Source organism: Passer montanus, unplaced genomic scaffold (assembly GCF_014805655.1).
Source record: "Passer montanus isolate IOZ18808 unplaced genomic scaffold, ASM1480565v1 scaffold13, whole genome shotgun sequence".
Lineage (NCBI taxonomy): Eukaryota > Metazoa > Chordata > Aves > Passeriformes > Passeridae > Passer > Passer montanus.
This window is the reverse complement of record NW_024359832.1, coordinates 3,263,265-3,276,352: the sequence shown is the minus strand read 5'-3', so window position 1 is coordinate 3,276,352 and position 13,088 is coordinate 3,263,265. Positions and strand designations below refer to the sequence as shown.

The 13,088-nt window shown below is 41.2% G+C and overlaps 1 protein-coding gene across 5 annotated transcripts in view; it reads left to right on the top strand.

Moving 5' to 3' along the window:
* The window catches only part of SLAIN2 (SLAIN motif family member 2), a 34,379-nt gene extending 28,367 nt beyond the window's left edge, over positions 1–6,012 (top strand). For 2 of the 5 annotated variants that reach the window (XM_039698742.1, XM_039698743.1), the window contains 2 exons: positions 772–1,081; positions 3,372–6,012. In XM_039698742.1, coding sequence (XP_039554676.1) covers positions 772–1,081; positions 3,372–3,438 — 377 coding nt within the window. In that variant the 3' untranslated portion in view covers positions 3,439–6,012. Of the gene's footprint in view, positions 1–771; positions 1,082–3,371 lie in introns of those variants that run through there. The other 3 variants (XM_039698744.1, XM_039698745.1, XM_039698746.1) reach the window with 2 other exon arrangements.
* The last annotated feature ends 7,076 nt before the right edge of the window (positions 6,013–13,088 follow it).

Genomic DNA, 13,088 nt, shown 5'->3' with positions numbered 1-13,088 from the left:
CAAAGTACTAGAAAACGGGTATTAGTTATACTGATAATTTAGGTAATGTTTGTAAGAAGAGGAAGGCTATAAATTTTGAAGAGTTGTCTGGTTTAAGTTTCATAGCACCTTAACCTCTTTGGTGTTGGGGGTTGGCTGATGTCATCCTTAATCCAAACTACAGCATTATACCAGTTACTAGGAAGAAAATTAACTCTATCCCAGCTGAAATCAGGACAGCTAACCCCATCTTTTTTTTTTTCATCTGCCAGAAGATATGGGATGTAACTATATTTTTAGATGAATTCTAACTCAGTGGTTAAAAAGAACAGCATAAAAGAAACACCAAGATGCTCTGCGCTCAAAATTTCATCATTGAAGACTAATACACACTTTGAGTCTGTTTAAAGCCTGTCTCACACTAGAATGCTGTATTCTTCAACATGTTCTTTCAAAGATGGGAATTAAGTTCACATGTTTCTGAAGCAGTTAAATTCCTTCTTAAGCCTTCTTCTCTATTTCTTTTGACTTAACTGATACAACAGTTATAGCCTGATTAGGATTACTTACAAATCCAGATAAATATTTGTAGTCAGCAAAGAAGGGCATTAGAGTTATGATATCAAAAACACATGACAAAGAGGACACCTGAATTCCTGTTTCTCATTGCTGCTTGATTGGCTGTATTCCATTCTACATTCCATATTGTTTGTATAATCACATAAAGTAATTTCCAGTTTCTAATTCAGTAATACTGTAACATAAGCTGAAAGTAACTTCTGTATTTTCCAGTACCTTCTTCGAGTAAATTCCGCCCGCCCGCGGCGCCGTCTCCCTTAGCTCTCCGCCAGCCACTGAAAGCGTTCGGTGCCCATGGGCCGGGCTCGGTTGCCGCTCCAGAAGCCGCTCAGCTGACGCACAGTAGTTCTTCACCAGGGCCTCTTGCAGCCCAGAGCTCAGGCTTGCCAAGCCCTGCCAGCAGTATTAACAGTACTACTCTTACCAGACCAGCAGGGATGAGGAGTGGTTTGCCCAGACCCAGTGCCCCTTCCACAGGGGGCATCCCAGTGCCTCGCAGCAAACTTGCACAGCCTGTTCGCAGGTGAGTCTCTGCCAGGTAGTTTTAGGTTGAAGTTTTCAAAATTAATTTTGTTCACTGTGTATTTGTGCTGCTTCTTCTTGCAATTGTTATTTTGATCTTAAGGTTTTCGGAACAGAAATGGAGACCTCCATGTGAAGTATTTCCAAACCAGTTTTGAATCCAAACTGAGAGATAAAGGTTCTTTAATGAGAGAGTGATGGTAAATGAGTGAAAGGGAAATCAGTAATGGACGATACTGAACTAAATAAATCAAATCTTAGTCTGGACTGAGAGGGTGGCAAGAATTTGTCTGCATGTGGTAAAAAGTTACCAAAATATAGCTGGCAAGAGAAAATTCACTTATGTGAGTGACACATTCTGAAGTCAGAACTGCTTGCCTCCAGAACTCAAGCAACAGTACCATGGTGAGATAGTTTCTGTCCTTGGGCAGCTGGAAACTTCCAGAAGGAGGATGCACCAAGACATCCATAGCATTTGCTAAACTTAATGTAAAAATCACTGCAGCTAACCCACAGGATGAAACAGAATTTTTCGCTTAAACTTAACTGTGCTAGCACCCAATTATAGAAGTTGCTTGATGTGTCTTTTCAAAAACTACTGCAAGATAGACTGAGTATTAACTGTGAATGTCACTTCTCACTGAAGGTGTTAAGTAGAAGCTGACATAAGGAAGCAGTCATCCATGAGAAATATTAAAAATTTCCTTAAAAGGAAGGGAAAAACAGTTAGTCTGTAGTACTGTAAAAAAGATAAAATGGTGGTAAATAGCACAGTGGAAAAGTTCTGCTCTGCAGTGAGTGCTAAGCAGGGGAATGACAAGCAACTGTTACAGCACTGACTTTTGTGGTTAAAGCCTGCACTGGTCAGCAGTACAGAATTCTGTGTAATAAAAAGCAGGTTTTTTGCCAGGAGTTTGCTAATAGTAGTAAAATGTGATTGTCCAAATCACAGCTTGTCTTATAGAAAGTGTTTCACTTATAAACTTTTTAAACTGACTTTATAAAAATATTTTTTTAAAGTTTAAATGTATCGGGCAAAGGGAAATAGACCCAGCTTGCACCAGAAGAGGCTTAGATTGATTATCAGGGGAGATCTCTGCACCAAAAGGGTGGTCAAACATTGGAACAGACTGGCCGAGGAAGTGGTGGAGTCATCATCCCTGGAGATATCTAAAAGATGTGTACAGCTTGTCTTATAGAAAGTGTTTCACTTACTAAACTTTTTAAAAACTGACTTTATAAAAATATTTTTTTAAAGTTTGCATGTAAAGGGCAAAGGGAAATAGACCCAGCTTGCACCAGAAGAGGCTTAGATTGATTATCAGGGGAGATCTCTGCACCAAAAGGGTGGTCAAATATTGGAACAGGCTGGCCGAGGAAGTGGTGGAGTCATCATCCCTGGAGATATCTAAAAGATGTGTAGATGTGGCATTTTGAGACATGGTCTTGTGGTGGCCTTGGCAGTGCTGAGTTAATGGTTGGACTTGATGATCTTACAGGTCTTTTGCAGCCTAAACATTTCCATTGTTCTATCAGCTTGTCTTATAGAAAGTGTTTCACTTATAAACTTTTTAAACTGACTTTATAAAAATATTTTTTTAAAGTTTAAATGTATCGGGCAAAGGGAAATAGACCCAGCTTGCACCAGAAGAGGCTTAGATTGATTATCAGGGGAGATCTCTGCACCAAAAGGGTGGTCAAACATTGGAACAGACTGGCCGAGGAAGTGGTGGAGTCGTCATCCCTGGAGATATCTAAAAGATGTGTAGATGTGGCATTTTGAGACATGGTCTTGTGGTGGCCTTGGCAGTGCTGAGTTAATGGTTGGACTTGATGATCTTACAGGTCTTTTGCAGCCTAAACATTTCCATTGTTCTATAAAGCAGACTCTGTACACAGTGCAATAATGAAGTTTCTATGAATGTCAGATTTTGATGTAAGCAAAATGCAATATTCTAAACAAGGATTTGCCTTTATATACATCACAGAAAAAATGGCCCATTTGAGGTGGAAGCAGATTAAGTTTGCATGTTCACAGAGTATAATAGCAGTAAGTTTTCTGTCTTATTTATTTATTTAGCGTTTTTCCTGGCGTGGTAGTTGCCAAAATACAACACATGAAACCCAAAACTGAAAATACTCTAGGGTTTATCTTAAGTAAACTGTTTTGCAGAGAAGTAAATGAATGAAGTATATTTCAGTTATTTATAAAATGTTTAAATTCTTATGTACTGTAAATAGAGACTTCAACAGTTGTATGTGAAACTGAAAAACATCTCATTTCATTTTAGATCATTACCCACTCCCAAGACATATGGCAACGTGAAAGATGAGAGTTGGAAAGATGGCTGCTACTGATCTGCACAGCTTAATGTTCCAGTGCTCATGGATACTTCCTCACCAGGCAAAAAGACAGCTTGATTAAACAAACTGTTCAGATGTGACTCTTGGAATTTGTGAAAATTCCAAACCTCTCTGTCTCTAATTAGCACAAACTGGCAGAGATTATTAAAAAGCAGCACTTTAATGACATCTAACATCAGATGTTTGGTGGTCATACAATCACTTCTACATTAAATTGCTATCAGTTCTGGGGGCTTTTTTATTGCTTGCTAAAAATGTTATCAATATGAGCATTTACAAGAGTGGCCAATGTCGGGGCAAAAATGAATGAATGCCAAAGAAATGCCCATCTTGAAAAACAGCAAGGACAACTATCAACACCCATTATCCAAAACTGCATTTTCAGCCTGTTGTAACTCAGCAGAAAGATTGGTGAATATGTACTATTGAAACAAGGCTACATGAATCAGAGCTCATGTTCTGATTGCAGACTGCTACAGTGCTAGGGAAATGTTGCTTTTAACAATTGTATGAGATCCCAGCTGGGACTGGATCCATCCTTCAGTACTGCAGGAAGAATCAGCAGTTACTCTGGAGGATTAGGCAGGACAGGGAGTCGTGGCCATGACTTCTGTCATTCAAAGGTTTGAATGTAGCAGACACACACAATGCAATAGTATAGATTGCATCTTTCCTGTGTTGATTTATTGGCTTTACCTACTCTTACGTTTGATTGCCAAAAGGGCTTAGTATTAGTTGTACAATCTTTCTAACCTTAAATTCCTGGCTCAGGAAAGATGGCCTTCACTATTGTAGCCACATTTTTAACACATGGCTTGCTGTTTGGGGAAAAATTTTTATAGCAGGTTTCCTTGCAAAAGAAAGAGCAAGTGATAATTTTGATTTATTCTAATACCATACCACTATACATGCAGCCTGCAGCAACTGTAAATGCTGATAGTTAAGGAGAAGGAAACACAACTATGCACTTGTAACATACAAATTTTAAGGAAATGAGTTGACTCTTGATGCCAAATGATATTCATTTAGGTGATGTTCCATGGTATGAGGGAGTTTTCTGTATCCTATTTTTTTACTTTCATCCATTTCTTAAATTGGTTTATTTTAAATTGTAAATATTTTTACAGAAGATATTGCCCATGTAAGTGTGTTTAAATATGTACTTTGCCTTACATATGTGTATCTTACATTACTGGTAACAGAGTATGAAACCTGCTATGTCTGTTTACAAGCTATTAAACTCCTCTGGTGGCTCTGACTTACTCTAACACATTTTGCTCAGAACAACTGATATATTTAGCATTGAACCATTGTTTTCTCTTTTGGAAGACATCATGCAAAAATCTGTAGCTAAAGTTGTATTGAGTGGGACTAGTTAAGTGGCAGGGATTTTGTTTGAAGGTTTTTCAGTATTTTGGATGTACAGTTGATGAAGTAAGAGAATGTGAATGGTATATCCTTTGTGCAATGACTGACAAACACTACAAGTCAGATTGGACGGTAGGTAGCCTTCAACCCCATTAGTAACTGAGTTTGGGACTGCTGGTGTATTTTGCTCCCACCACAAAGAGGATAATTAATCCTGAAATTCTAGCACTTGAATTTTAGGCCAACGTTAACATATTCCTGGATGAAAAGCCATTCAATACTACTTGACTTGGAAGAAGCCAAATAGGAAGGAGTGGAGACTAACTTGCAACTTAAACTACTCAAGCAAGCTCTGGGTTGATGGGTGACTTCACACACCAGATCAAGATCTGGGCTTAAGACTTCAGAGTTGTGTTGTCAAATATGCTGTAATTGTCAGATTTCAACAGAAACCACCTTTCACCAGTACAGAGCAGTACATACCACTAATGTAGCCTTGAGTCACCTGCAGGTACAGGGAATGGATGTATCTCACAGCACTGTTCAGCAGAAAACAGGACTAGATTAAATGTGCATACTCTCAGTAAAGCCTGAATTTTAATTTTTCAGCATTGTACAAATCAATGCTGCAGTCTTCACTGAAGAAAGGGGAATTTAAATTGATGGATTTTATCAAACTTCACTTGACGTACAAATTTTGAAAGTCAGTTTAGGTGACAGTATTGGGGGTTTTACCATGGCTGCATCAAACTTGTGTACGTTTCCTTAAGTTAAGTAATTCATCGCTTGGGTAAATTCAGCTTGAGTTTTATAGGGATTTTTTTTCTCTGCTGTTCTCCCCAAAATACAGCAAATGACTTCCTGAGAAGACAGACTGTCTGTTTGCTAGAAAGCCTTTGTGCATTACCAGTTCATTGACATCAGGAAATCGTGGGGCTCTGTGTTTAGAGATTTACTGCAGCATTGTGGAAATATGGATTTGATAAAATAGTGCCTATGATTTACTTAACTTATGTTTGATATAGTAGTAAGGGTTTTATGAATGTGGATTACTTTTTGTGCCAACAGCTTGGAATTGATGTATGTGTGTAGGCAGAAGGATTTATTCTGCTCCCAAAGTTATTTAATTTTTTTTGTGTTTGAATGTTTTTGTAAGTGTTAAAAGTGTAAAAATATATATAAAATATTCTTACCACAAAATACTTCCTAGATCATTGTTTTTACAACAAGTGTTTTTGAAAAAGTGTTTTAGAAATTTAGAGGATATTATTTTATGGGGTGTTTTTTCTGGTTGTTTTTTCAGGAGCTGTATTCACTTTTCTAGAAGTTACCAGTATTGGTTTATGCCCACTGTAATTCATGAGCTGAGTGCAACCCTGTATGTGGGTTAAGTCTGTGATTTCATTGACAGACAGAAGTAGACTTGTATCTTTGTTCCAGAAGGACCCTGCAGAGTTCAGACTTACATGAAAAACTCTATTCTAAATTTTCATCCAGAGTGATTTGTATGGGCAGCCTGAAGTACACAAGCCTATCTTTCATTTTTCAGGATTTATACTCACTTCAGACCACCACATGAAACAAAATTTTAATTTTAAAAATTCTGGAATTTATGCAGAAAACAGCCATGTAAAAGTGTACCTACTAAGCCCTCTTGGAATGGAGAAGTACAAAATTTTAATTTTGTTTTATCTACCGGTGAATGCCTGCATCTTTGGCTCATGTACAAGCAAGAAGTTAGTTTTGAACTTGGTATTTTTCTGTAATCTGCATTTTGCTATAAGCAATGGATTCAATAGTAATGTGAATGCCATCTTTGTCTTATCTTGGTATTAGTAAGGGCAGGTTTAATTCTATTTGATAGCCACTTAATATTAAATTTAACAGAATTTGAGCTGTAAAACTTCTAATTAATCATTTACCCCAGCAAGTCCCCTAGTTTGTAATTAAGCCAGTAGGTTAAAATGTTTCCCCCTAGTTAACTGCTGTAGTTATGAAGAACTGGCTTCAGACCTGCTGCTTCTAAAAGGTATTGTCACTTTTTAGTCTGCAGTCAAGTACCACTTGCCCTGTTCCTTCAGGAAAGTAAAGCAGTGTCCAAATCTGGTAATTAAGTATTTTGCTCTTCTCTTTTAGATTTCTGTAACAAACTCTTCTACATGAAACTGTTGTTTATAATTAGTATCACGCTGCTTCTAAAAGGTATTGTCACTTTTTAGTCTGCAGTCAAGTACCACTTGCCCCGTTCCTCCAGGAAAGTAGAGCAGTGTCAAAATCTGGTAATTAACAGTCTTTTGCTCTTCTCTTTTAGGAGATTTCTGTAACAAACTCTTCTATATGAAACTGTTGTTTATAATTAGTATCATCACCATATTGCAAGACAGAGGATTAGAAACAGTATTTTTCTCAGTTCTCATTCTGAGGGAAGGTGTGACAGCTCCTTTGGGTCCTCTTACATTTCATGTGTGTTCCCCTCTGGAAGCCTGATGGCAGTGGTGAATGAAAAAAAAGTTATGAACATACAAGAAGGCAGAAGGCTGAGAAAGCTTATGCTGCTGGTCTTGAGATGGCTGCAGAGTGCACAACAATTTAAAACATACTTTTTTTATTTCTCAGAAGTATTTGCATTAAAACAAGTATGGGAAGTGACCATGTTAGTGTTGTCTGCAGTTCTCCCTGTTTTGATTGGAACAGAACAAACTTGAGATTTAATGTTTATTTTTTAACTAAAAAACTAAACGTGAGGTTGCTTTGGTTTAAGAAACAAACCAGAAGGCCCAGCTGCTCCTGACTGGCATTTATGCCACTGTGCAGCCCAAGTGTGACACCTGCAGGCAGCCTGTCTGTACTCGCTGCAGGAAGGTGAGGCTGGCATTCAGCTGCTCTGGGAGCACTCATGCTTTACACACAACTGCCAGTAAAGAAGATGCTTCTGGCTCTAAGAGTTAAAGGAGCAAACTCCACCTGACTCAGTCTCCACAAGATTTTTTTACAACTCTTTTCAGCTGTGATACCCCACAGAGTTGTCCTGTGTGTCACTGTCCTCTTTGCACTAAATGATAAATTCTGTTGGGACCACATTAAGCACTTAGATGGACACAAAATGCAACTGTAGTGATTTAGCTGATTTGTAGCTCTTCACCATTTAATTAAAGGATTTAAAGGAATAAGTAGCAAAAATTACTTTTTACCAGCAAAGTAATTTTTTTAACTTGGTGCATCATCCATCTGTTACAAACTGAATTTAAAAAAATACTAGATTTCAAAACTGGAATGCCTGAGATTTCTGTGCAGTGTGGCACTCTCAGAGGACAAAAGTATACTGGATTTTTCATCAGACTGAACAAAAGAATATACTTCTATTGTAAGCTGAGCTTCTGTCATTAGCAGCATAAGCACATAATCACATGGTTGGAAAAGACATCTGAAATCATCAAATTGAACCAGATGAGTGCTGTGTCCAGCCTTTCCTTCAACACCTTCAGGGACCGTGACTCCACCACCTCCCTGGGCAGTACATTCCAATGTCTAATTATCCTTTCTGTGAAGAAATTCTATGTCCAAACAGAAACCCCCTGGCACAGTTTGGGGCCACGTCCTGTTGTCACTGACTGGGAGAAGAGGCTGATCCCCACCTGGCTACAGCCTCCTTTCAGGCAGTTGTAGACAGGGAAAAGGTCTCCCCTGAGCCTCCTTTTCTCCAGGATAAACACTCCAGCCCTTCAGCTGCTCCTTGTGCTAGAACTAGAACACAAGAACTAGAACTTGTGCTCCAGACTCCTCACCAACTTCATTGCCCTGAAAGCAATAAAAAATAATGCAAATTCATTTTCTTTTCAAAATAGTTTTAATAATTAAACAGTAAGTACAGTAAATAATAGTTTTAATAACTAACAACAGTAGAGTTTAAAGGACAGTTCCATGTGATGCCTTCTCTCCCAGCATGCTTTCCCACTCCTTGCTGTTTTTAAATTATCCCTGAAAGCTTGCTTCCATTGGCACTACAGTATGGGAGACTCAAGACAATATGCCTGTTGGGGTGAATGGGATCTGCCTTACTGAGAAGGTTCATCTCCAGTGCCACAGAGCTGCTGGTTATCATGCACAATGCACAGAATGCAGACTATATATTATTTTCCATTCTCTTTGCCATGATTTTCTTGGGACTTGGAAAACTGCAACCTTTCACAACCCTGCTATGACAGGCTGATTAAAAACCTCACTAGTGCAAACAGCTTGGACTAATGTCAGACAAAGTACTGGACCTCCAGCCAGAACATGATCTCTGGAAGCCTCATACCAGCTACCTCCACTCTCTTCCAAGAGCAAGGCTAGGATTTTTTTCATGGAAACTCTCAAGTAACAGGAAGGTGAATAAAGACACTTCTGTTCCACATTGCTCCCCACCTCTGCCCTGCCCAAGAGAAAAAGGTGCTTATTAAATGTGAGAATCATCAGTGACTTGACTTGGGACTCTCTGTGGCCTTGGCTGCTTAAAGGCACAAATGTGATCAGGAAACAGCTGGGGTGTGATGTGTTGGTGGTTGAAGAGTGGTCAGGGTAGGGGGCTGACATGCTGGGCTTTTCCCAGGCACTGCCTTGGGCACTGACACATCAGCTGCTGGGTTGGATGGGGCAGCCCCTGCTCTAACACCGGCATCACTGCACTGTAACTCCCAGCAGTCTCCTCTGTTTCTCTTACAGCACTTCCTAAGTTGTCTCCCTTTAAACTTTATCAGCAAACAAAACTGCACAACCCATTACAAAGCTTAGTTATCCCACGGATCCTTACCTGCCTTTCACTCAGCAGGGTTAACACTGCTGTGCAAGTTTTACAGCTGCTGCTGGTCTCTGTGCTGCACGTGAGTGCCAGAATGCTGCCAGGGGAAAGGAATGCTGGACCAAGCTCTGGGTTACAGTGGGTTTGGTTCCTGTTCAGAGCAGGGGGCAAGGCCAAATGTGCTACTGGCTTACTGAACCCAAAACACGCCAAATTAAAGGCAGAGAAAGTGTTCTTGTTCAAAGCTGTTTGTCTTAATGATGAGCAGCAGGACAGAGTATTCTGCCACCATAATTTTATCTTTGTCACTCTCCTCCTTTAAAAATAACTTCATTGAAGCACTTGCTACCATTTTGAGTGCCCTCTCAAAGAAAAAGAAAAGAGGGGGAGATCAGGCAAACCCTCTCCTTTTCATGCTCTACCTCAGCTCCTGTCTTAGCCTTTTATTTCTGAGCTCCACAGTGACCCATTTACCCCAACATTTATTCACCCAGCTACTGAGCCCAGGGCAGGGTTATATTGTTTCTGTTCATCTGTTCCCCACCACACAAATGCAGACACAGAAAACCACTGTTAATGCTGCTTCCAGTGACCTGTCTTCCAAGGAGTCATGAAAACCTCGTCCTGATTCTCAGCCCTTTAAAACCAAGCCTGCATGTCAGAGACAGCAGTGTGATATCAGCACCATCACACAGCCTCAGGAAAGCAGCCCGGAGCATCCCCCTCCCTCTGGGGCCAGCCTTGCTGGCAGAACCAGCAGCTGCTGACCACAGCATGCCCTGCCTGCACCCACAGCAGGGGCACGGCCACCTCCCCAAAGTCCTCGCTGCGGGCGCGGCTGCACTGCCATAGCAGCCATTGACAGCAGGCACGGCTGCTGCAGTGCACACAGACCTCCCAAATGCCTGTGGGCTCAAAGAAATAACTCATAATGGTACAAGAGGGGCTGCAGAAGACCTTCAGCTGGTTCCCTGCTCTGCCATACACTCCCGAGGACACTAATTTATTTTCTTGAGGCTCAGTCCATCATCACTGAAATGACTCCCAGGCTTCCTGACTCACGTGCTGGGAGCCAGGGGCAGGTGGCTGCTATTTAGAGGAAGGGACAGCCAGTCACTTCATATCTGGTCTGATACAGCGGGGTAAGTTAAGAACAGAAATTTGGTTGACCTCAGTTTATGAGCTCAAATATCAGAGAGCAGATAATACCTATTGTAAATGTCAGAGTCAAGGGATTTTTATTTTCCCTTTAAAAGAACATCAACAAAGATTTAGTGGTTTTTGATGCTGCCATTCACACAGGCTCAGCATGAGTGGTGGGGCCCACATACACAAACATATGGAGAAATATTAAAGGGACTTGCTTAAAATCACAGATCTGGTAAAGCACCCAAGCCCTGCTCAGCCTTTCTCAGCAATAAAGCAGTTTTTTGCAACACAAGGCTCTGATAAAGTCTGGTAAATTTGGGCTACCTTTACCAGAGCAGAACAGAGGGATTTGATACACAGTGGGCTTCTCACCTTTACAATTTATCCCCATGTGAAAATTTGCCCAGGGGTCTGAAACACAATTCTCTACAGGTCCCTGCATCCAGCCACCAGTGCCAGCTCTCCTGCCCAGTGGTCCACTATCAGTGGAAGAAATGAAAAATTCCATTTACATACACCACAGCACATATAGTTGGGATAGCCACAACACAGAGTACATCCTACAGAAGGCTTTAACCCATACAGAGCAACACCATACCACAGCAGAAGGCTTCAAGCACCTATCCATACAGAACAACATCATCCTACTTGAGAAGGCTGCAAGAATCTGCCCTTCTCATTCTTTAGCCCAACCTTTTATCCCCCTCATGTTCACACACTGCACCTGTGTGCCCTCTGCTCCCTTTGGTGGTTGGTCAGTGCCCCTGGGCACTCCATGGCTCACTGCTGTCAGTGCTGCTCACCTGCTGCTCACAGCTGTGCCATTGGGGGTGAGGGTCAGCCACAGCCCCACTGCCAATTACCACAAACTGTGTACCTGCAATTTAGGAAGCCACTTTACAACCTACTGCTCAAGACTTGCTACAGTGTAGTAGGCTACACTGATTTTGTGCCCTATTTCCCCACCTTCATAAAGGTACAACATCAGTTTAAGACTCCTTTCCCCAGCCCAAATGCCTCAATGGCAGAACTGAAGTACAAAAATAGGTGTTTCTTGTTAAGGAGCTCCAACCATGTACCCTCATCAGTGCCTGGACTCAGCCCATCCCCCCTGCTCCTTGCCCAGGCCATTTCTCTGTGCTGCCCTCCACCCTGAAGTCTCTCAACTGTTTTCATTAGCAGATTCTATCTGTGTGCTCACTTTCTGCATACTTCTCCTTATCAAGATAATTAAATAAGATTAATTACAAACAAGTCACTGAAATCTGCCTAACAGAAACCTTCTTTCAAAATTTGATATGTAACCTACCACTGGTAGGTTACACTTATTACCCATTCATGCACTGTTTTTAGCCCTTCTATTTTCCTGTACTTGTTGCCTTTTATTACTCTATTAAATACTGCAGGGTTTTCTTTTTGCTCTTTTCTTCCTACCCAGGACTCTTCAGACACTAGAGGGTGATCTTACCTTCACTGTGCTTTTTCATCCCAAGTTTGGTCTAGTTCAGCTTCAATTCAACACATTATCCTGAGCTTTCACTGAATTGTGCATAAGGTCCTGAATGTAATTAACAGCTGCATTTATGCCAGGAAATCCCTAGTCTGAAGGAGGATGAAGCCACACACAGCAGGCCATAAAAAACACCTCTTGAGGAGTCTGAAACACCCCCATTAGACTTTTTGCTCAGTGTCACGTGCACTTAAACCTCCTTGAATTGTTTAGGATTTCAGAAATATTTTCCAACTGGGTTTTTCCAGCTAGATGTGCGGTGACACAGCAACATCTCAAGACTGTGGGATGCACCAAGGCTTGTACTGAGCGACTCAGAGATTGCATGCATTACACAAGACATACACCCCTCCTCTTCTTGCTGTGGCAGTTAGCACAGCACTCAAGCAGAGCCAACCCCCTGAGCAGCCCCTCTGAGCAACCCAAGTGCAGCGCTGAGCCACCAATTCCCATTGGCTGGAAATCCCTGCAGGGATTGGGAGTTTGCATTGCACCAGGACTGCTTCTGCTTTGGGGCAACAGCAGTGACTGCAAACTGGTGCTGTTACTACTCTGCAACAGGGAGCATGGTCAGTCTCCTTTTCTGCAGAGCTTGGCTTCTCAGGGCTTCCAGATTTGGGCATCTGATCCAAGAAATCTCCTGGGAAGAGCTCAGCTGTGACATGCCTTTTTGCACAAGCAGCAGTGAAATTTGCACTCATATTAGTGCTTCCTATGCTGGTTGGCCAATGGCTCTTACTGTTTGCTATCCCTCAAAATTAAATTTTTGGTTACTTAAGGTCTTTCTACAATCTCCTTCTGAGTTCTCAGATAATATCTTTCATTATCTAATGAAGG